The 22,235-nt window shown below is 35.4% G+C and overlaps 1 protein-coding gene across 6 annotated transcripts in view; it reads left to right on the top strand.

The window, feature by feature from the left end:
• The window catches only part of LOC122155673 (steryl-sulfatase-like), a 99,955-nt gene that overhangs the window by 62,023 nt on the left and 15,697 nt on the right, over nt 1–22,235 (top strand). For 4 of the 6 annotated variants that reach the window (XM_042809736.1, XM_042809733.1, XM_042809735.1 and 1 more), the window contains 2 exons: nt 7,234–7,393; nt 10,102–10,223. In XM_042809736.1, coding sequence (XP_042665670.1) covers nt 7,234–7,393; nt 10,102–10,223 — 282 coding nt within the window. Of the gene's footprint in view, nt 1–7,233; nt 7,394–10,101; nt 10,224–12,997; nt 13,095–22,235 lie in introns of those variants that run through there. The other 2 variants (XM_042809738.1, XM_042809737.1) reach the window with 2 other exon arrangements.

Genomic DNA, 22,235 nt, shown 5'->3' with positions numbered 1-22,235 from the left:
CTTTGAACTCACTCCGTGTCCATATCTCTTCTGTACTGGTGATCCCAGCACTGAAATCAGCATTTCAGGCATGTCTCATTAGGTCTGAAAAGAATGAAAGAATCACTTGTCTTGACCTTCTAACAACATTCTTCGTACTGTAGCCACAGATATTGCTAGCCTTCATTGCCCCAATTCTACACTGCTACCTCATATTCAATTTGTCATGTCCCAGGACCTGCAGATATTTCTCTGCAAAGATGGTTGGTCCCTAGCCTTTCCTGATGCAAGGGCACAGCAGATTTCTCCACAGAGGCAGTTTTGGCACATCCCTTTGCAGAACTTCATGAGTTTCCAGTTAGCCAATTACTCCATCCCATCATGGTTCCTCTGGATGGCAGCATGATCCTCTGGTGAATCTGTCTTGTAACATCTGCAAAACTGCACAAAGGAAGAAAGATATGTAGAGTACGCAATAACAGCACAGTGAAGTTTTCAAGTGAAAGGACTCCACTCTTTTTAGTCAGCAGGCATCTTTCTGAAAAATTACCCTTGGATTTTAAGAGAGCTACAAAGGAGTTGCTATACAAGCAAAACAAGTAATGCGGAAGTCATGAGGTTACAGAGTATCATGTGGATTCCCTTGGGTTAACACCACAGTGAAATCTATCTTAAACATTAGCACATAAGACTTATGCGGTGCTTTAAGTAATTAAGGAACCATATGGTTACATATTTGTATCTGAAGGCACAGCCTGAGGTGCTTTAGAAGCTCCGAAAATTATTTCCCTTCTAGGATCCTGGACCTAAGACAGAGGATAAATGATGACGAGAAAGAAAGATCACAAGTACTCTGGGGAATATGCCTTTCTGTGGAGTAGTTTGATTGAATGGAGTATTTTCTATTAAGCTTTGCAGAATTTTGTATTCATTCTTACAGAACAGAGAGCAATTTGAAATAGATCTTATCTGAATTAATAAAAATCTGATTGATAGGGTTATCTTGGGAATAGTATGCCTTTTATTTTCAAAATGAATTATAACATGGCTTGCAGTTGCCTCTTAGGCTATACTGGAAGTACTGCAATGTACTATGAAAAAAATAATTGCTACGTAAGAAACAGTTATTGTATGAGAGAGATTTTTAACAAAATACAAAGAAATTAAGACCTTTGCAATCAGCTGAGTATATATTTTCAGTTTTAAAATACAGTGAACTCTGTTTTATCTTTCGCTGTCTCCATCTCTGTATCAGTCCTCAATTTAACAAGTATATTAAGAATAATTTGCAGAAGACCTGAAGTGGATACTATCGATTGCATAATAAGCAATTTTCATACATAAGGAATTATTTATATTTGCCGTCAAGTGTTAAGGCTCTGTACATCTCTGGTAGAATTAGAGAAAAACAGACCTGTGAAGTATGTAAATCTCAGACACTGTTGTAGCAGCGTGGCTGAAAAAGTAAAAAGAACAGTCCCTATATGCTTGTGGTTATGTGTGCATGCACTAGGAGCTTTATTCATTTGCAAAACTGGGAGACATTTGCATCTTTCTTCCCTGCATTTGGTAGATAATCTTACCTTTTTGTATATGAGTGCTATCTGAATGTAAATATGAATCAAGACGCTTAACCCTATTGTTGAAGCTGGTACAATATATTTAGCAATAATTGTACTGCCCTAAATCAAAAGCTCTCAACAGATCCCCACAAGTTGTACTCACTAATTTGTCTTAATATCCAGCCAAATCAGCACCAATAATAAAATTTAAGAGGAGTTTGGAGACTTAGGCTTTCACTGCAAGACTGAATGCCAAAAAAATATTATTTGAGGTTATTATTAGTCTAGATTCTGATTGTGGAAGATCACTAAATTTGGATATCTTTTGAAATTAGAAACCAGAACTAACATGGTGTTAAAGTAGTTGATACCTAGTGTGATTTTCCAGTATCCTTTTTTCTTAGAAGATATTATAAGGTAATATGGAAGTGATGGATTAAAACAGTGGGCCCTCTTTCCAGTTACCTTTTTCTGACAGATGTCAAAACCAGAAGCCTCTGAGAAAGACGCAGGAGCTATGCTTCTCTTCTTCAGAGAAAACTTCCAGTATGACCTTGGTTTTAGACACAAATCTTGACAATTACAATTCTAGAAAGGCTTTTAGCATTAACTGTTACAATTTTTCATCATATAAGTATGAAGGTCCACTTTGATTTTAAATTCTTTAGCAATGAAATCCATATTAAAGACAGTCACTGTTTTGAAGTGGGACAATTTCAGATTCCATTAAACATCTCCTTGAAGTGTAATATTTCTTATTTGATAAAGGAGTAATAAGCCGTTATATCTTCCTTATCTTACCTCTCTTTTCTATATTTTCATTATGCCTCTTTCCCCTTAATGCTTCATTCGGAAAAATATTGTCTGGTTAGTGTCTGCTCTGTTTGATTGATGTGTTGTCCCTTGTCCCTGATTTCTTATTGTGGATTTTTTTTCTTCTGTGAAATATTTCTAATTGTGCAATACATTCTCTTGAAATAGCCTTTTCATATTTTCCATGAATATTACTATTCATTTATCTATTAAAATTTTTCTGTTAGCATCTTCATTTTGTATCCCACCCTCTATTTTTTCATTTTATTGATTACAAGTGTGCTTTAAACATTAGGATTAGCATAGGTCCATTTTACTGTGTGTACGGCTAAGCTCACTGTATGAATAACTGAGAGCATAGACTCTAGCTCAGTTATTTTTTCTATATTTTCCATTATAGAAACATATTCATATAGAATTTGAACTTGAATCTTGTCATCCTTCTTCATCCCACTTGGCAAGAAGTCCATTCTCTTTTCTCCTGAATTTCACAGATCAGTGATACAGTGTGTCACATGTAGATTTTGTTCAGTTTTACAACTCTCTCCAGTTCCAATATTGAAGTAAATATATTAAAATAATGGAGGACATAGTGCAGGGTAGAATGTGTCAGAACCTATTACATTTTTTTTCCCCAACTGTTAGTCAGATTTTGATTCATGACAATTTTTGGTCCCCTAGCCCATATTTAATATTCCAGAAACTTTTCTTGAAGGTCCTGATCATGGATCTTTTGAAGTCTTAAATGTAGATACAGCCTCTGTAGCAAAAATTGAATGACTATTTTAGTAGGATCTTCTGCCCAGCATGATTGAGTGATTCTTCTGAATGATTCTTGCGTGCACACTTGATAATATACTTTTTCCTAGCTTCTTAGTGTGTTTTTAAGTAATTACTTTCTCTTGGAAATGTGTCAATTCCACGTGAACCTCTTTGACCAATAAGTTCTTTGCATCCTTTAGGCCCATCAGTTCCTTTGGAATCCTCCGGTTAATGATACATAGTGAATGATACGTGACAAAACCAATATTTCTTACTGACTTATCCCCTAATTTTCACATGACATCTATTATAGATCTGTGAGTGCTCAACACAGAACAGTGAAAAGAATTAGCTGATATTTTTACTGAAATTGAAGCATTTTTACTATACTGCGGTGACCAGTTCATTCAGCAGTGTTTATGTTATTAGTAAACCTTTTCCTTTCTGTAATTCACAGAGAAATCTAATTGACTCTTATTTCGGCTGCAGAAACTGTGCTAATAAATATCTAGTAATGTTGGTTGAAGTTTCTCTTTGGACTTTAATAAGCACAGGCATTGAATTTGTTTCCATTGTGCTGTATTCTTCCATTCTCTGAAGTGGTCCAATTATTTTTATTTTTTTTTTAATAATCCAGCCATCTTGTAATTTTGACTGAATCAGAAAATATCTTGAGGGAGAATTTTACTTATTTAGAAGAAAGATGAAGATGATAATATGTCCATATGATCTGTATCTTATTAGTTTCACTTCTATAGGAACAGTTCAAGTTGAAAATTAACAAAAGAAGTACATAAAAAAGGATTGAAAATCGGTGTGATAATGAGTATGCATGCAAGTGAAAACAAATAGTTATTTGATACTTTTGTAAGATAGACAATAGCAACCAGATCTGATTATCAATATTTGTAGTGGAAAGTCTACAACAAAGAGGCAGGCAAACAATTAATTTCTTTGTATTTTCATTCACGAAAAAAATAGGTTTTGAAGGGCTTATTTTTATATGAATTCAAGCAGGAATGAAATGGTAGCATGGTTATAATCCAAATGATCCAAAAAAAGTTCTTTTAAATACTTTTCGTCATGCATCATTCAAAATATTAGTAGTGATATACCACAGAGTTCTCTTTTGTATATCAACTTTCATACAAGCTCTATTCCCAGAGTTAGGTAATAGCAGTCATTTTAAACCAGAGGGAGGGGAAAAAGAGGTATTCTTATGGCTAAGATTTGAGATGTAGTTAAAATGGAAATTTGAGATCATGTTGTGGATGACTGCAGAGAGTTATGTCTATTGCTTGTCTGCTCCTGCAGTTCTCAGAAAAAGGTAAATGTAGGCTGTTGTTCAATAAAATACTAAAGGATGCAACTATTCAGAGAGCTTAGATAGCTAAACATGAAAATACAGCCTGGGGTGTTTTATACTGTTTCAAAAACATTTCAGAATAATTTAAAAGAAGAAAAATAAAATATTGCTACTCTGTGTAGAGTTTGCCAGGCATACAGACTGCTAAGTTGCTGTCTTTTCTCTGTTTCAGTGTTGCTGACTCCAAGCAAAATAGAAAATTAATGAGTTAGAGTTTGGAATAGCAAGAGATTTTTTTTCTTACATAATGAGCTTTTTTAGAATTTTTTTTTTTTTTTAATATTTCAGCTGTTTGAATGTTTGCTTCATGTTTCAATCATCAATATGAAAGCTTGATATAAAAACAGGTAGCTTGAACAACATGGAACAGCTACAATTTTAAAGACAACAAATATAAAAACTTTCATACTTCATTTCAAGTAAATCTAGTGACGTCACTAAACAAAGTTTTAGTAAAGCAGGAAACCATGTAGGCATAGATAATAGAATACAGTCTTCCTCAGTAACCCTGTCATTCGTGCCCTAGTTCCCTGCTATTTTTCTATCTTCCTGATATTTCCTCTAGAGTTATAAAAAAATTATGCTCCAATTAGTCTTTTCAAAGGAAAACAGTCTCTTCTTCTTAGAAGTACACAAGGAGATAGTCCTACTGTGGAGTCCATTTTTTCTTTTTGTATCTCACAGTAGGCAGGCAGTTTGCTGTGCACTCTGTTTGTGCTGGGGTTATTTGGAAGTTTTCTATCTCTATAATGATTCAGGAAAATTGTGCTGTGAATTTAGTAGCTCTAAAAGTTATCCAGTATCTCAGGTTTAGAAGTTGCAATGTGTGTGGGAATGGGTTTCAACACTTACCTTGAAATTACTTCAGATTACACAAGACAAAGATCAAAGCAACAATAAAAATATAATTTATTTGAACAGTTCAATCTACAAAACACTGTTACTAGGTTCAGACAAATGTGCAGAAGTAAGAGGAGTGCAGCAATGAAAATTACCTTTAGAAGGTAGATACTGTCTCAGGATTTTCTCCACGTTGTACAGCCAACAAGCTCTTGTGATGTTTACACAGAACTAGGATCCGTCTCGTCTCAGTACATCACCTCCCTGGGATAAATTTTCACAGAAAAAATATCTTAATTTGCAAACATCTATAATTTAATATCCTTTTCCTGAGTTCATGTTCAGACTTAAGTACTCCTGCTCAGTAGGATTTACTGTGATTCATAAGTCAGTTGAGATATTAACCTTGACACTTTCCTGCTGGGTAACATAAAATGCCCAACTTTCTTTTAAAGTGCAAATGACTGTTGTACATGGAGAGGTAGAGACATCTTTTGTACAAAAGGTGAACAAAGTTTCTTGACATCTATCTGGTTTTTGAACTAACAGTATTAAATACTTGGCATACTTCCATCTGCTAAATGGTAGGGATTTAAAGCCAAATAACCAAATAACATCTTTATAAATTTAAATGTACATTTTCTTAGATAGTTATTTTGGAAGTCCCTTTTCCTTCAACAATAATTTAAACAAAAATAATCTTCACATCTAATTTCTAACTTTCAGAATAGATACTCATATACCTTATGGTGAGAAATAACATTTGATTAAATGTCAGGAGATGATGTTTAAGACTGGTCTTAAAAGAATAGCCTTGTTGAAATCAGAACACGCTCTGATTTCCAAGAACAGCTTAAGCTAAGATTTTTGCTTGTTGTAGTGTTGTATATTAGAAAGTTTAATTTTTGTAATGTCAGAGTAATAATTAATTATGTTTTCCTGGCCATTTTATACTATATAATATATTCAGCATTGTTTTGATGTTGATATTTGCATGTTTTGATGAAATCTATGAAGAAAATACACAGTAGTGTATTATAACAGAAAAATCACAAGCTAAAAGATTTCAGCCAGAAAATTCTCTCTACATGAACAGCTATAAAGTTGCCATCTTATTATTAAGCAATGAAAACAAAGGAAATATCCATTCTGAATCCTCCAATGCAGAAATGGAAAAAATCATGGAGAAGTCAAGACAGTATTGAAGATCTGAAAATCCTGTTGCATTGAAGTTCTAAGCCACTGAGGAATCAGAACTATTCAAACACTTTGTTATGATATTTTGTTTTATTAATTATTTATTTTTACTTGAAAAGGGAGAAACGAGTAATATTTGAACCATGAGTTACTGTTGGCTTCACACAACAATGTAATTTCAACACACATATTCCATTTCTTTCAGTTATTTCTATTGTTGTTATCATTGTAGCAAATTTCTTACCAGTTCATTTATTTAGAGAGTCCTGTAACATAGTTAAATTGATTATTCTAACTAAAAACTTTTGACACCATTTTAATAAAATATCATATATATTTCCTGGTTTTATACCTCAGACTGAGTCATACTTCAATTTATTTTGATTCCTGTTTTTTAGTTATGTCTGCATATATCTGTGAGATACATTTACTAGATCAAATTTTCTATGAGGATTTCTGCAAGCTGCCTTTTTATTTTCCATGATCATTATTTGTTTATTTATTATAACTAAATACAGTTTATAAGCTCTGTCTAATATATAGTAGTAGATTTACTATAGGAAAGTTTCTGATCATAGATGGGAAATGTAGTTCACTATACCGAGCAAGTTAAAATGCATTTAATGAAAAGATAGCTATAATTGGTATCTTGTGGGATTGTGTGCTATTTTTCTAAGAAGAAACTGGTATCTTATCAAACACTTTCTTTTTTAGGTGGAAAATCAACTAACTGGGAAGGAGGTATTCGTGTGCCAGGGCTTCTCCGTTGGCCTGGAGTGATTCAGGCTGGCACTTATATTGATGATCCAACGAGTAACATGGATATTTTTCCTACCATTGTCAAACTAGCTGGGGCACAGTTACCCTATGACAGGTATGTGTACTCAGTAGTTATAAACAGCTAGAACTCAGTATCGAGTGCTAATATTTCCCTTACTTTCTTTTGTAACTCTTTTGGGTGGGTTTTTTTTGTTGATGGTTTTTGGTTGTTGTTTTTTTTTTTTTTTTCTTTTGCTGATATCATTTGTAAAGATCAGCTCTGTGGCTAGTTCAGAACATTACAATGCAGTTCTGTTATCCAGTGTGGTAAGCTTGCAGGGGAGGGAAGGAGTACTGGACAATTACAGGGTGAGAGAATACCAAGAGCAACATGCTGACCTAGAATTATTTACCAAAAAGCAAAAACAAATGTATCAGAAAAAGTTCTGCTCTATATGACTGAATATGATAGAAAAGGGACCTACAAGTTTAAATTATTTTAACTTTATAAGTTAAACCTTCACTTCCTTAGGATAGCAAGTCACATCAAAATGCTACCTATGCTTTTCATTCAATTTATTGTTCTCTACCAAATGAGTAAAAATAATCTCTTAAGAGTGTCCTGTAGTCTGAAACTCCATGAGACTTTCAAACTTCCTAAGATGTTTCACTAACATTCCCACATCCATGTGTTTTATTTTCTTCAGGAGATATCCATTCTCATCAGGCAGGTGCACACACCTAAATTCTGCTGCCATCCAACTCCAATATGTAGATAGATGCTGCTACACTTAGCTTTGAATACCTCTGCCATGCACAAACAACTTTTGAGCACAAAGCATCCAGAATCCACATGAGGTAGATCAGCCAGGAGCTACTCTGCTAATGATGATTCATGGAGTGTGTGCAGGAAATGGCAGGGCAGGACATATGTAGGACATGAAAAATTAGTCATACTTGCACTGAGACATCCTTTACAAACAGGAACTCTGTCAAACCTAAGCAGTTCAGACTAGTCTAAATGAGGGCAGATCTTATGCATTTCATTTTAATATTTCTTGAGTGAAGTCTCAGGCTTATATATTCTCATATATAAACTAGCAGATGTGGGCTATACTTTGTACAGGACTACTAGAGGTATATTACTGGAAACTTTTTCCCCTTCAAGAATCTGTAAAACAGGGTGTATGCACTAGACATGAATCTATCCTGCTCTCAGCTTTAAGTGGCCATGCTTGCAGGGGCAAAACCAGAGCGAATAACTCAGAGAAAAAACATCACAAATTGAAAATGTACCCCCTTGCAGCCAAGTCAGATCTAGACCAAGGGATGAAAAAGTGGAATTTGTGCCTATCTTGTAGTAGTTATGAAACAGGTCTTATATAGTTGTGAAAAAATGAGGGGCATTTAGAAGTTTAAGAGTTTTAAAAATCTTTTTACAAGATATTGATCAAAATGTTTAAAAAAATACTTACGTGCTGATCTATATACCAGCACAAATGAAGTTCATATGAAACTTCTTGTAAAATTTGTAATTCATACAAAGTATTAAATGCAGATTGTTATTTCTCTCTCATCAGCTGATTCCAGCAATTCATTAGCTTAGATTATGGAAACATTTAACTGACTTGTTTGTTATATAACTCCATTTCAATGCAAATTGACATACTTTTTCAAAATATCATCAACGTTGTCCAGCAGAAGAAAGAGAATTTATATGTGTATTGCTCAAAAAGTAATGCCTCCTATTTATTTTCATATTTCATATTGCAAAAGATACAAAGACCACAATAACACTTGTGTGTTTTAAAAATTTTAAATTTTAAGCAAAAATTTTAAAATCTGAGAAAATTTTAAGCTACAAAACACTGTTTTTAAACATAGTTATAACCATTAGCTATGGTCAAAAGCCTGCATGCTGCTTGAATAAAAATCTGTGCCAACAGAGGTGACTTGCTCTTGCTGTCACCACTGCTGAAAAGTGCTACCCACCACCTCATTCTGCTCACATCCACTGTTTGGTCTCTATAAACATTCAGCAAGTGTTGATGAATGTCAGTAGGAGCTATTTTTTCTGCATGGAGGAATTAAATTACATTTGCTTCATATGCACTTCCATGTCAGATACCATTTTGTCAGACTGCTCCTCTGCTGTTGCAGAGCAACAGAATAATAGGCTATTGGCAGGAAGGTATTGTTGTACTACCAGCTTTTTCTTCTGCCATTGTGGGCCAACATAATAAATTAGGAGACATTACCTTTGGAACAGCCCTTGTATTTGTGTGTTCATGTGTACTTGTGTGTGTGGGTGTGTTTATATGTTATTGATAAACACTTACACATAGTTCATTTTCAGCTTTGAAATCACTAGTTCTGTATTAAATTCTGGCATTCATAATTTACTGGAAATAGTTATTACCATTGCTTCAGGGAATGCAAGCACAATGTAGCAGAGATTTCTCTGGTCTTAGTTGTTACATCAACCAGACTAATTCGAAGCAACTTGAGCAGTTATATATTTACATGCAGAGGGCTGTGTTTTAGCAGTTTACACACATATGTCTGATCTCATTCTCAGCAAGAGAAGTGGGAGGAAGAAGCAATCATTCCTAATGGCAAAATATAAAAATAATGTTTCCTTAAATAATGTAGAAACCAAAGGGAAAGTGCACCTGAAGGTTTTATTCCAAAATGATCAATTGGAAGTGACCATTCAGATCATGAGAGCTAGATTTCAAGAAGTGAAAATGCACAGTTATAACATCTTCACGGAAAGGGGAAGTTTGGATTATTCTTCTGAATTTGAAATGCTTTATTACTCAGAATTATTGATGGACATGATCTGATGCCTTTACTTCAAGGAAAAGTTATGCGGTCGAAGCATGAATTTCTCTTCCATTATTGTAATGCATATTTAAATGCAGTGCGCTGGCATCCGGGAAACAGTAAGTGAATTCACCTACTCAAACTTTAAATATTTAATATATTTGTTATTGCATCTTAAAAAGAATTGCGAAAAAGCCTTTGACTGTAGTAACAAATTACTTAAAATATCTAACCATTCTTCATTATTTTTTTCACTTTTCATTTGCTAAAATACACCTATTTACAGAGCCATTTCACCATCTTACATTTACTTACTGCTGTGCATTAATATTACATATGAAGCCAATATAGGAATCTACTTTTTAAATTTGCCTGAAAGATAGTCTGTTTTGCAGAACAAAGTAGTCAAGGTTAACTGTTACACCCTGTCTAAAAATGTACAGATAATAGGATGTGTTGCTGAGTAACATCTTGAATATGATGCCAATCTGACCATTTTTACTACTGAAATAACAAAGTATAGAAGTATCATTGAATCATAGTCATTATTCAGTAATTTAATTCAGAATTATATATAACCTTTTCATGTTTTTTATGAACTAAATAAAGCTTTGCCTACCTATCGTCTACTTCTTAACCAAAAGCTCACTATTTCTGATAGCATTGTCCAAAACAATTAGAGCATGTTTCCCTTCCCATAAAAATCTCAGGACTGAATGAAATTAAGTGTGTGTTTTTCACATATCAGTCAACATTCAAAGTTATTTATATTACTGCTTAAAAATTGAAGATTTGAAACAATCCTTTGATGTAGCATTTTTGGTTAAGACAACTGTTATATGTAATACTTTCCCTTTTTCTAGTTTCAAGGCTAAGGTAGAGTGTAAGCCTGCAGATGACCAATATGACCAATTTTCCAACTCATTTTGATTCTACAAGTCCTTTTCCAAAGCACTGAAAGTAAAAAAAAAAAAAAAAAAAAAAAAAAAGCTACATCAGTGTTTTGTATTTACTACAACTTTACATCTTGCATTTGATAAATAACCATAAGGAAGAACCAAACAAAAGGAAAATGTGTTTAGCTAGGGTTGTTTTGTTTGTTTGTTTGTTTTTTGTCTGTGGTTGGATGTAATTATTCTGCTTCATAGAGACGTAGGCAGAGCTCCAAGCAGGCAGAAGTGTTTTCTCACTAATACGCATTTGTGAGATAAAGTAACCCCTTATCTGAGCAAAGGATCAACTTTGTTAATCACTGAAGGGGAGTTTAATGAGAAATGAAGGGGAGCTTCATGATGAGGGACTAGACTAGTCTACTTTGTTTACTCAGGGAAAATAGTTTAGAGTGTGATATTCCTTTTATCCTTCCTCCAAAGCAAGTGAAACCTAAAGCCTATTCAGAATCTGGCAGTAACATTGTTGTAAGACTGGCATATTTCAGAATAGAATTACATTTTGTTAGCCTGCTACGTAGTTTGAGAATAAGCAATAGTTCGATAATAATTTCTGCTTTCTTTGTATCAGACCTGTAAAATTGCTCTCCTTCAGTTTTACTTCTTCAATCTCAGATCTTCAGAAATGCCTTTTCAATGTAGACAATACAATCATATTTTTAAATCTATTTATTGCAGTAAGCTAAAGTTTTGTGCCTGCTTATCTCTCTTGTGTGTTACTGTTGTATAGAGATAAATATTCTTGAATTAGAGCTGCATGCACCCTGATATTATCAGCACTGTGAGTACTCATGTGGAAAAATGAGTATGATTGTTTTTTCTTCTGATATCTCAGCAACATGAAGTTGTTGATAAGCTTGAAGTGTAGTATATTACTAGTTAGTGTATTAATTGTTCTGTAGTCTCCCTCCACAGCTCTTTTTTTTCCACACCTGATCACAGAGTTCATTGACAGGCACAATTTCTGCAAATAGTACGTGACATTATATTTTTGTGTATGAAAAATGAACACAGCTTTTTTTTTTTTTTTTTTTTTTTTTTTTGAGAAGCCATTATTTCAGTCATTTAATTCAAACTTTTGAAGAGTTTTTTTCCAAGCAACAAAGACCTAAACTAGAAGTATCCTATAGCAACAGCTCATTCGATATACTTAGGAACATATCCAAGAAAGCAGATGAAGATGAATCTACCTTCATTAAGGACAGGCTGGATAATTAAACAGTTTTCATTTAACCTCAGGTAGAGTATAATCGGTTTCAAGTAGATATGGCTTCAGTATTTAGATAGATCTGTTCGTCCTTCCTATGTCTACATATATCCATGTCTTACATACCTTGTGGCCAAATAAGTTCCACATTCTTCTGTGAGCACACACATTTTCCAGTATCCAGAAATGGCTGCAACATCTCACATCCTATAGTTGTGTCTTTCCAATGACTATGATCAAATAAACAGAACTCAATTCACAAAGGACTACCAGAAGTAGATACTTAATATTCTTTAGAACAGTCTTGAAAACTATGCCTTATGTAAGAAAAAACAGCAAATTATTGAGAAAAACATTGGCAACTATTGTCTCTTTCTGTTTACTGTAAGAAGTCTTTTAGACCAGGAAAGACTTGTGCTGTTCTAGAGTTGTATTTCCTAGATAGTTAACTACACTGATTTGAACTACTTTGAAACTATATAAAAACATGCAGCCTATAGATTATGCCTGTACATATGGGCTAACCAACTCTGCCTCTCACTAGGACTGAAGCCTCTCACAAAGTTTAGTGGAAGACATTGAGATTTTGTGGAATGAATAATCCCAGCTAGGCATTATTAGGATCCCTAATAAGAGTTATCACTCATAATACGAGCCAGAGAAATTTGGTGTAGGTAAAATGTATAGCATTTGCACACCTTTCTCCTGCTTGCATGCTTCTAAAGTCTAACTTCAGCAGGTGTGCTTCTCACACGGAATGGCTGAAAAGGACTGTGATGATCATCTAGCTTCAATCTCCCTGCTATGTCCTGGGTCACCAGCTACCAGACCAGGCTGCCCATAGCCACATCCAGCCTGGCCTTGAATGCCTCCAGAGATGGAGCGCCCACAGCCTGCTTGGGCAACCTGTTCCAGTGCGTCACCACCCTCTGTGTGAAAAACTTCCTCCTGATATCTAACCTAAAGCTCCCCTGTCTGTTTAAAACTATTCCCCCTTGTCCTATCAGTATCCACCCTCATAAACAGCCATTTCCCCTCCTGTTTATTTCCTCCCTTCAATCACTGGAATGTCACAGTGAGGTCTTCCTAGAGCCTTCTCTTCTCCAAGCTAAACAATCCCAGTTTCCTCAACCTCTCCTCATAGGAGAGGTGTTCCAACCCTCTGATCATCTTAGTGGCCCTCCTCTGGACCCATTCCAAGAGCTCCACATCCTTCCCGTACTGGAAGCCCCAGGCCTGGATGCAGTACTCCAGATGGGACCTCACAAGGGCCAAGTGAAGGGGGACAATCACCTCCCTTTCTCTGCTGGCCTCCCCTTTTTTAACCTTTTTTAACACAGTTGGCCTTTTGGGCTGCAAGCACACATTGGCAGTTCATGTCCAACCTCTTGTCCACCAGGACCCCCAAGTCCTTCTCTGCAGGGCTGCTCTCAAGGAGATCTTCCCCCAGCTTTTATAAATACCTGGGATTGCCCTGACCCAAGTGCACCCTGCTCTTGATTTTATTGAACCTCATTAGGTTTTCATGGGCCCATTTCTCCAGCCTGTCCAGATCCCTCAGGATAGCTTCCCTTCCTTCCAATGTATGGACTGCACCGCTCAGCTTCGTGTCATCTGCAAACTTGCTGAGGATGCACTGAATACAATCATCTGTATTGTTAATGAATGTGTTAAAGAGCACCGGTTTCAAGACCCCTGAAGGACACCACTTGTGAACAGCTTCCATCCTGACACAGAGCCATTGGGAACAACCCTTTGGCTGCATCCAGCCAGCCAATTCCTAATCCATCAAACAGTCCATCCTTCATATCTACACCTCTCCAATTTACAGAGAAGGATGTTATGAGGGATCATGTCAAAGGCTTTGCAGAAACCTCATAAATGCAGGAGTGCTAACACTTGTGATAAGGCCTTGAAAACAATAAACACATACAGTCCAAATTATTGGAAGATGACTTCCTGTTACTCTGAAACCTGACAAATATCTTTAATTGCTTATGTATGTATTTGAAGATCTTAAAGCAGTGTCAGCAAAGTACTGTGATTTTCCATTTTCAGTGCATATTCTCCACAATTTCTGAGTGCACCATGTAAGTACCAATATACAAAAGCAGCAGGTGTGAAGAAAAAAAATTAGCTTTTCATTCTGCTTAGTCTGGTGTAATTACTTAGGTTTTTTAGTCATTCAACATTCAAGTTTAAAACAAATCAGGTGTAAGTTTTGCCTTGAATTTCTTAAGCTGAGATGTCCAGAGTTTTGTATAGAGCTATGTTAGTTGTGTGTATCAGATAATACTTTGGCCTAATTTAACTCTTACCACACATACTTCTGCTAGTGCAGATAGACTGATAATTGTGTACTTGCTAAAGCTATAATTTAGCCTAACTGCATGCCAAAAAATATCAACAGCTCTGTCTCTAGCACATTAGTGGCCTATGAATCAGTACTATTAAAAATGTATTGCTATGACAACTTAATTATAAGGAGAGAATTCATCAGATACAGAGCAAATCTTCAGCTGAAGGGAACTATTGCATCTTTCAGGTTATTCTGACTATGGGCAAAATTTGAATTTGATAAGGAGGGAATATATTGTAACCCTGTTTAATAAACATTGAAAAATCTGATGCAGTACAGCTTGTATTATAAAGAAGTAATAACATTCACAATATTTTGTTACTTATAATACAAATACTATAATATTTCTGATAAATGCTACAGTGACTGTGCTGGTAATCCTTTACATTTTCTGTTTCAAAATGGATTTCATTATTCAGTGCAAGCTATTTTTATTCCAAAAAAAGGGAGGAATATAAACATGTAATACATGTTTGCATTATTATAAAAATATTTAGTGGCTTGAGTGCTACATTTCTGTGCTAGTAAATGATTACAAAATTGGCATTTTAGAATTATTTGTTTCCATATGCTGAAATTGTCATTCAGTAAAACAACAACAACAAAAAAAAAGGAACAAGAGATGTGCTATAGCAACTTCAACTGAGGCACAGTAGACCATAGAATCAAACTGGCACATCATAGATATATAATGATTTTTAAAGGCTATAGAATTTCACTGAAAATCTTTACTTCAGTATACATGAAAAAGATCATTGTTTCAGCAAGTGAGGTTAAGGTGGACATTACTCTTGGTTATAAAAATATGAGTACAGTATTAAAAATGATCTTATCTATCTATGCACACTTGTCTTCTATAAAGAACAGAATAACCAGTTTACAAAAGTCAAGAAGATCTAATGTACCAGTGATCACCAGGAAGACTGTAAAGCTATCAAATGATAAGTCCTTATAATATTTTTGAAAGTCTGATAAGTCAAAATGGTGATGTGCTCTATTATCTGATATCTTAGCCAAAGGTTTTTGCTGAAATAGGATGTGCTAGGTAAAGACTTTCCTCTGAACGCTGAAGCTTATATCACTCCTTGAAAGTGCATTAACCGCAATCAGGAGGTGTATCGTCAGTGCCGTTCAGTTTGAGAAATGCGTAGCTCAAAAACCGTTGGTCAGGTGGTGAAAATGTGTCAGAATATTACCTCTGAAAGGAAGTTTTCATAAAATTTAGCTCTATCTAGCCTATGAGCATAGCTCTCATGAAAATTTTCAATTAGCTTCACTTAAAAAATAAGATGTTTTCAAGTATTGCTTATTCTGAGTTCCTTGTATCTTGGGATCAATTACAATTTCTGACAATTGCGCAGTGAAATTCACCATTCAGGGATTCTTTCCATGTTATTATAAAATTCATAGCTATTGTGATTACTAGATATTGCCATGCCCTCCAACATCCAGTTTTCCTCAGTATTCCATGACAGATATTTTATTCTTCATATAGGGGTGAGGACATCTTTCTAGTCATGTATTTAATGTTTTCTGCAGCATCAGTTGTTACATAATTAAAACAATAAAAACAATGAGGAATATTTTCTATTTTGCATATTTTAGTCCAGTAAGTGGGAAAAATATACAGAATCTGTTTTTTTTATAGAGGTTCATCTTTGTTCTACAGAACTAAAAAAGTTGAGTTCATAATAAAGAGAAGGCAAAGCAGGAAAGATCTGCTTAGAAGTACCATTTTAAAACAACTTCTAGTAAGTATTGCCTTTTATCTGAGATGGAATTAAAATAATATTCACTTCTAAAGGAGTGAGAGTTAGAAAAGGAATGCTTTACATTTTTCCTTACCCTTGTAAGGAGTATGTTATTCATACTGTAAGGTGTAGTAAGGGTTACATTGTTATTAAAGAGGAATCACATTATTTACAGAATCAGTCTTACTTTCATTTTTATTAATATCGTATTGAGTCTCAATAACTAAAAATTGTGGAATGAATTTGTATGCTTAAAGAATGCCCATTTGTGAACGCAATGTTGACATTTGAGGGGTTGGACTCTGTGAGCTCTAGAGGTCTCTTCCAGCCTTTACAGGTCTATTCTGTGATTCTTCTGTGATTCTGTGATTCTTTAATTAGAGAGTATTCAGAAGACAGAGTCTGGGCAGATACTGAAAACTGAGAAACACTATAATGTTCTATATAACAAATCTGAAAATCTTGTTTCAGCTATCAAATTCCCAGTGAAAGAGTAGATAGTTGAAGCTTGTCTGCAGAAAGTGGAAATGCATTAGTTTGTAAATGAGAACTTTTGGATTAAAAATGGTGGCAATATACTTCTGTTTAAAAAATCTGCCCCTTTCTTGTTTGGCCCTCTTCGAGCATTTAAGAAAAAACCTTTCACAGGTTTATTTGAAATATATTACTCATTGTTCTACCCTTCTAACATAATAAAAAATTTGCAATGTATACATTTACTGAAGCCTCATCAGTTGGTTATAAGTAGGTCTGACTCTTTAATTTCAAAGTAATAAGAAAGTAATTGTTCTTTGTGTTCTTTGATGTACCATGAATGAACGTTACATAGGTTCATAAGTAAACAGTCAGGTGTGGTTGTCATACCCATTTGCGGAACCTATACCTTTACATAAGTGCTTCCTGTTCTTTTGCTTGCTTGCTTTGTGGTGAACCAAGGATGCTGGTGCAGACTAGTAAGGATTCAAATTGTCCACAAGAATGCCAGTGGTTATCATTTCTTGTTTTCATTGCTGAACAATACAAAAGAAGATAAACTTCATAGAAAATTGATCCAGGAAGTGACCATCTTTTGCAGAGAACCTTTAGAAGGAGAGATAATAGTACCACGTGAGCATCACTATCATCCAAGAAACATTTTGTTGTCTTACAATGAAATATCTTTCTTTTTTAAATCAAATCTTATCATAACACCTTCCTACCTATTCTCAGAAAATAAATGCTTTGAAAGGATGAGAAATATAGGATTTGAAGAAGAAAGATTTTCCTATCATCACAAAGATTTTTGCTTTCTATTTAGGATAGACATCCTCAGTTATAGTAAAATTGATGCAAGAACAGTTTTTATCTGAGAGAGCCATTCCACCAGCAAAAGACCATGTTAAATGTCCTTCGACTCAGACATTATACACACAGACCTTCTTTCAGTGATGATATAATACTGCTTTTATCGTATAAAAATAGCAACCATAACATACTTGTCTATCGATTCCAAGATATTCTGACCTAAATTAGTAATGTTCTTAGTGAGCAGAGAAAGGTTGACAGGTTTCAGTAATCATAAAAAGGCAAAAGCATTTAAAGTAGCTAATTCAGTATTATTTAAACTTCAGCATGAATGGTTTCCTGTCAGATACTGTGTCATGCACTTATGACAGTAAAAAAAGGAGGAAAAAAAAAGAAGGATCTTACAGATTTTTTTTTTTCTGTATACTTTACAGCTAACACTTCAATAAGAAAAAAGGTCTGAGTTAGAATACTATTCTGATAGTTGTTTTTTTTTTCTATTCAGATGGTTAATGAGAGTAAAAACAAATACATATAATAACAAGTTCATAAGAGCAGCTAAAAATGTGCTGTAAATTTCAAAAATGAATTTCATCTTACCAAATAATATAAAATGTAGTCCTTAAACAATTTCTAGAGCGTTTCACTTCTAAAAATATATTCCATTCATTGTTGCATTTGAGCCTGCAGCATTCTGTTTGTCACGTTCAGAACATAGCTCAGATTCACCCTAATCTAAAAATCAGATTCAAATGGCATTTGTCATCTTAAGCAATGCTTTTACAGGGTAGTAGTTTTTGCATGAACAATCCACCTGAAGTATCTTGCATGCCTCAGCCTCTGCCATGCTCTTACACCTAGAAAAGTAAACAAAGTATTGGTTTACTGAAGAAATTCCCTGGAAACCTGACTGTCAAGAGTTGGATCAATTGTCAGTAAGTTAGAAAAGACCATGCTATGAAGCACAGAAAAAATATTTACAGATAAAAACAGTGAATGCTCAGAGAGTAGGTTCATGTGGACAGTATTATGCTGGTCGTCAGTGTGTGACTGTGGACAATGTTCACTATTTAAGTGTAGGTGCTTTCTGTATCTAAGTCCTCATTAGTACTTCAGAAGGCCAAAAGAACAAGGAATCACTATAAATGTCATCAGCTTGTGAAAGGCTCATGTCTCAGTACAAACAATGATATTCCTGTTGATTTTAGAAATTTGTATTTGACCTCAGAGAATTAGGGGATATATAATACTTTAAATGCATTAATAGGTTTATCTTAGCACAAGAATAATTCCTGAACACAAATGTACAAGTTTAGTTTCATGGTTAGTGGAAGTGTAATCTTACAATGGATAGAACAGAAGCTGAACTGCAAAAATACAGGTTGTTTGTTCATCTGCTTCTGTTCATTCAGGCAAGTCTTAGCAGAACTGCTAGGTCATTTAGAAGTTCTGGTGATGTCGAGAATACCAAGTAGCTCAAAACATCAAGACTGTATAGGAGCAATAAAAAACTGACCTAGAACACCATGCACATGTTTACAGGGAGTCTGAAATGATCAAGAAAAGGTACTGAAAAATGCTTTGACTAGATTTTGGAATATTGAAAAGATTTTACAGTGCCTGTAGTTCCTGAGCATTATCAAAAGCCTTTTTCCCTCCTCCCTCACATTCACATACCAAAGTATTTCAGGCCTCTAGATAGGAAGTGTTTTAATTTCTGCCTGTGCTTTTAAATAGTTTTATAGCATACTGATATTTCGGGAAAAAAAAAAAGAAAGGGAAAAACAAAACAAAACAAAACAAAAGAAGCAGGACTAAATTCTGATAAATATATTTGTACATTTGTAAATGGCAGGTAAAAGAAATTCTGTTACTCATATTTCAGAAATATGAATATGTGCTTTCAAATAAGTTAATCCAGTTATAAGTGTACACATTTAAAGACAGGAAATATGCAAAAGCAACATACTTCCGTGTCTCCTTAGCATAGGTTTAACTTGAAAAAAGTTAATAAATTATGTCATAGTGAAGTGAGAAAAGTAATTATTTGAATTCAGGAAAGGATGATTCCATTGGTAAGTATTCCTTGAATTTAGGATCTGGCAAATGATTAGATCTAACAAGAGCAGTATGTGCATGCACAACTGCCTGAGTATTCTTCACCATGTAATTCTTCATATTTTAAAGCATATCGAAGTTGGGAGGATTGGCTGACACGCCTGAAGGCTGTGCTGCCATTCAGCGAGACCTGGACAGGCTGGAGAGCTGGGCAGTAAGAAACCAGATGAAGTTCAACAAAAGCAAGTGTAGAGTCTTGCATCTGGGGAGGAATAATTGCATGCACCAGTACAGGTTGGGGGATGAGCTGCTGGAGGGGAGCTCTGCGGAGAGGGACCTGGGTGTCCTGGTGGACGACAGGTTGGCCATGAGCCAGCAGTGTGCCCTTGTGGCCAAGAGGGCCAATGGCATCCTGGGATGCATTAAAAAGAGCGTGGCCAGCAGGTCAAGGGAGGTGATCCTGCCCCTCTACTCTGCCCTGGTAAGGCCTCATCTGGAGCACTGCGTCCAGTTCTGGGCTCCCCAGTATAAAAAAGACAGGGATCTCTTGGAAAGAGTCCAGCAGAGGGCCACAAAGATGGTGAAGGGCCTGGAGCATCTCTCCTATGAAGAAAGGCTGAGTGAACTGGGTCTGTTCAGCCTTGAGAAAAGAAGACTGAGAGGGGACCTGATCCAGGTCTATAAATATCTACGGTGTGGGGGGCAGAATGGCGAGGCCAGACTGTTTTCAGTGGTGAGTGGAGACAGGACAAGGGGAAACGGCTGGAAACTGCAGCATAGGAAGTTCTGCACAAATGTGCGCAAGAACTTCTTTACAGTGAGGTGACGGAGCACTGGAACAGGCTGCCCAGGGAGGTGGTGGAATCTCCTTCTCTGGAGATATTCAAGACCTGCCTGGATGCCTACCTGTGCGACCTGCTGTAGGGAACCTGCTTTGGCAGGGGGGTTGGACTCGATGATCTCTGGAGGTCCCTTCCAACCCCTACAATTCTGTGATTCTGTGATATTGTAAATCTGTGTACTAGTCAGTATTACATTCATAGACCAGGTTTATGGCCATTTCTAGAAGGAGCTAACAACAGTCAACGTAGTCTTTGCCTAGACATACAAGAAAAATTGCCCACAACAATTGTTCTTTGTCTTTCCTAACAGATTTCAAGAATTTTGTTCAGTTTATGGATTCATTGACCTCAGATATATACTCACCCTTAGGTTAAATTCTGTATTTCAGTTGCTATGTATTCTGATGAGATGTATGAGAGCACACTATGGCTGCTCTCAGACAGAGAGAGGAGCACATTTAGGAGGGCTTAAAGCATCTGTGTTCTTTTCTGATCCAAAGGTCATGTCTGTGTAACATGTCTGTACAGGGCATCTTACTCCTCCTCTGATAGAATTTGATACACACCTTGGAAAACAGCTGTAGAAGCAAGCATTCTATTTTACACTTAGTTTTAGGGTGTTTTTATTATAGAAAGACAGGAAGAATGCAGTAGTCCAAAATTCAGAAGTTTAAATCAGACAAATTTATGAGAATCAGCAAGGCAGAGAAAGCTTTCAAAGTGAAAATGAGGATTTGAGTGATAGGAAAATTGTTTACCAAGTCTATCTGCCTGGCCTGATTTCCTTTTGAATATAGTTTGATTGGTCTAATCCTAAGTGAAATGCAGACTCCTTTCTATGTCTCCATGCCGTAAGTGCCAAGATCTTGGGTTAGAATATTAAGTATTACCAAAGAAATAGAGTTTAAGCTTGGGCCTGTGAACTAGATAATCTCGGAGGCCTTTTCCAACTTTGGTGATTCTATGATTCTCTGTTTAGCATGATTGCCAGCCCATTAGAAACATCTTTGGAAATATAAGAAAAATTTCAACAACTACGTAAACACCTGAATCTCTGTATTTTCGTTAGTCACTTTACTGAGGTTGTTGTCACTGTATGTCTGTTCTCTTTTGGAGATTAGCATAGAAGAAGGAGACACTATCATGAACATGATAGAAAAATAAATTATCCTTACTATTGTCACAGATCTTTAGAGAGTATTTTGGCAAAGAAATCAGCTAAATTGAAAGATGCAGACAGAGTTTGCAGAGCTATGGATAAAAATTGTTTGTAAGTTTCAAAATCCAAAAAATAACTACCGGTATGTAGATGCTTGTATTTCACAATATCCTTTGAGTGCTGTCATCACTCTTAACTACAGTGGGAAGGGAGGTCATATATAAAATTTATGTCTTGTCATGTAACGCCAAAAGCATTTTCAGTTGTCTGGAGGAAGTTCAGCATGTAAATGAATGACTTTAGACAGCAAGTTGTTATTCTATTTATTTTTATTCCTAAAACAAGGGGTTAAGGCCATTAACCTTAGCCATACTCTATAGGAGCATATTCTATGAGAAAAAAGAAGATAAAAAGGATTTTACACTCAAGTATGTGCCTGTCTTTGTCTAACTCAACTTTGTAACTGTCTTTTACATAAGAGCTGAGACTTCATAGTGTTGGTATAACTAATAATAAATGTT

This window comes from Centrocercus urophasianus, unplaced genomic scaffold (genome assembly GCF_019232065.1).
Source record: "Centrocercus urophasianus isolate 14NV4802_14NV808 unplaced genomic scaffold, USGS_Curo_1.0 seq_12, whole genome shotgun sequence".
NCBI lineage: Eukaryota > Metazoa > Chordata > Aves > Galliformes > Phasianidae > Centrocercus > Centrocercus urophasianus.
This window is presented reverse-complemented; position numbering and strand designations above follow the sequence as displayed.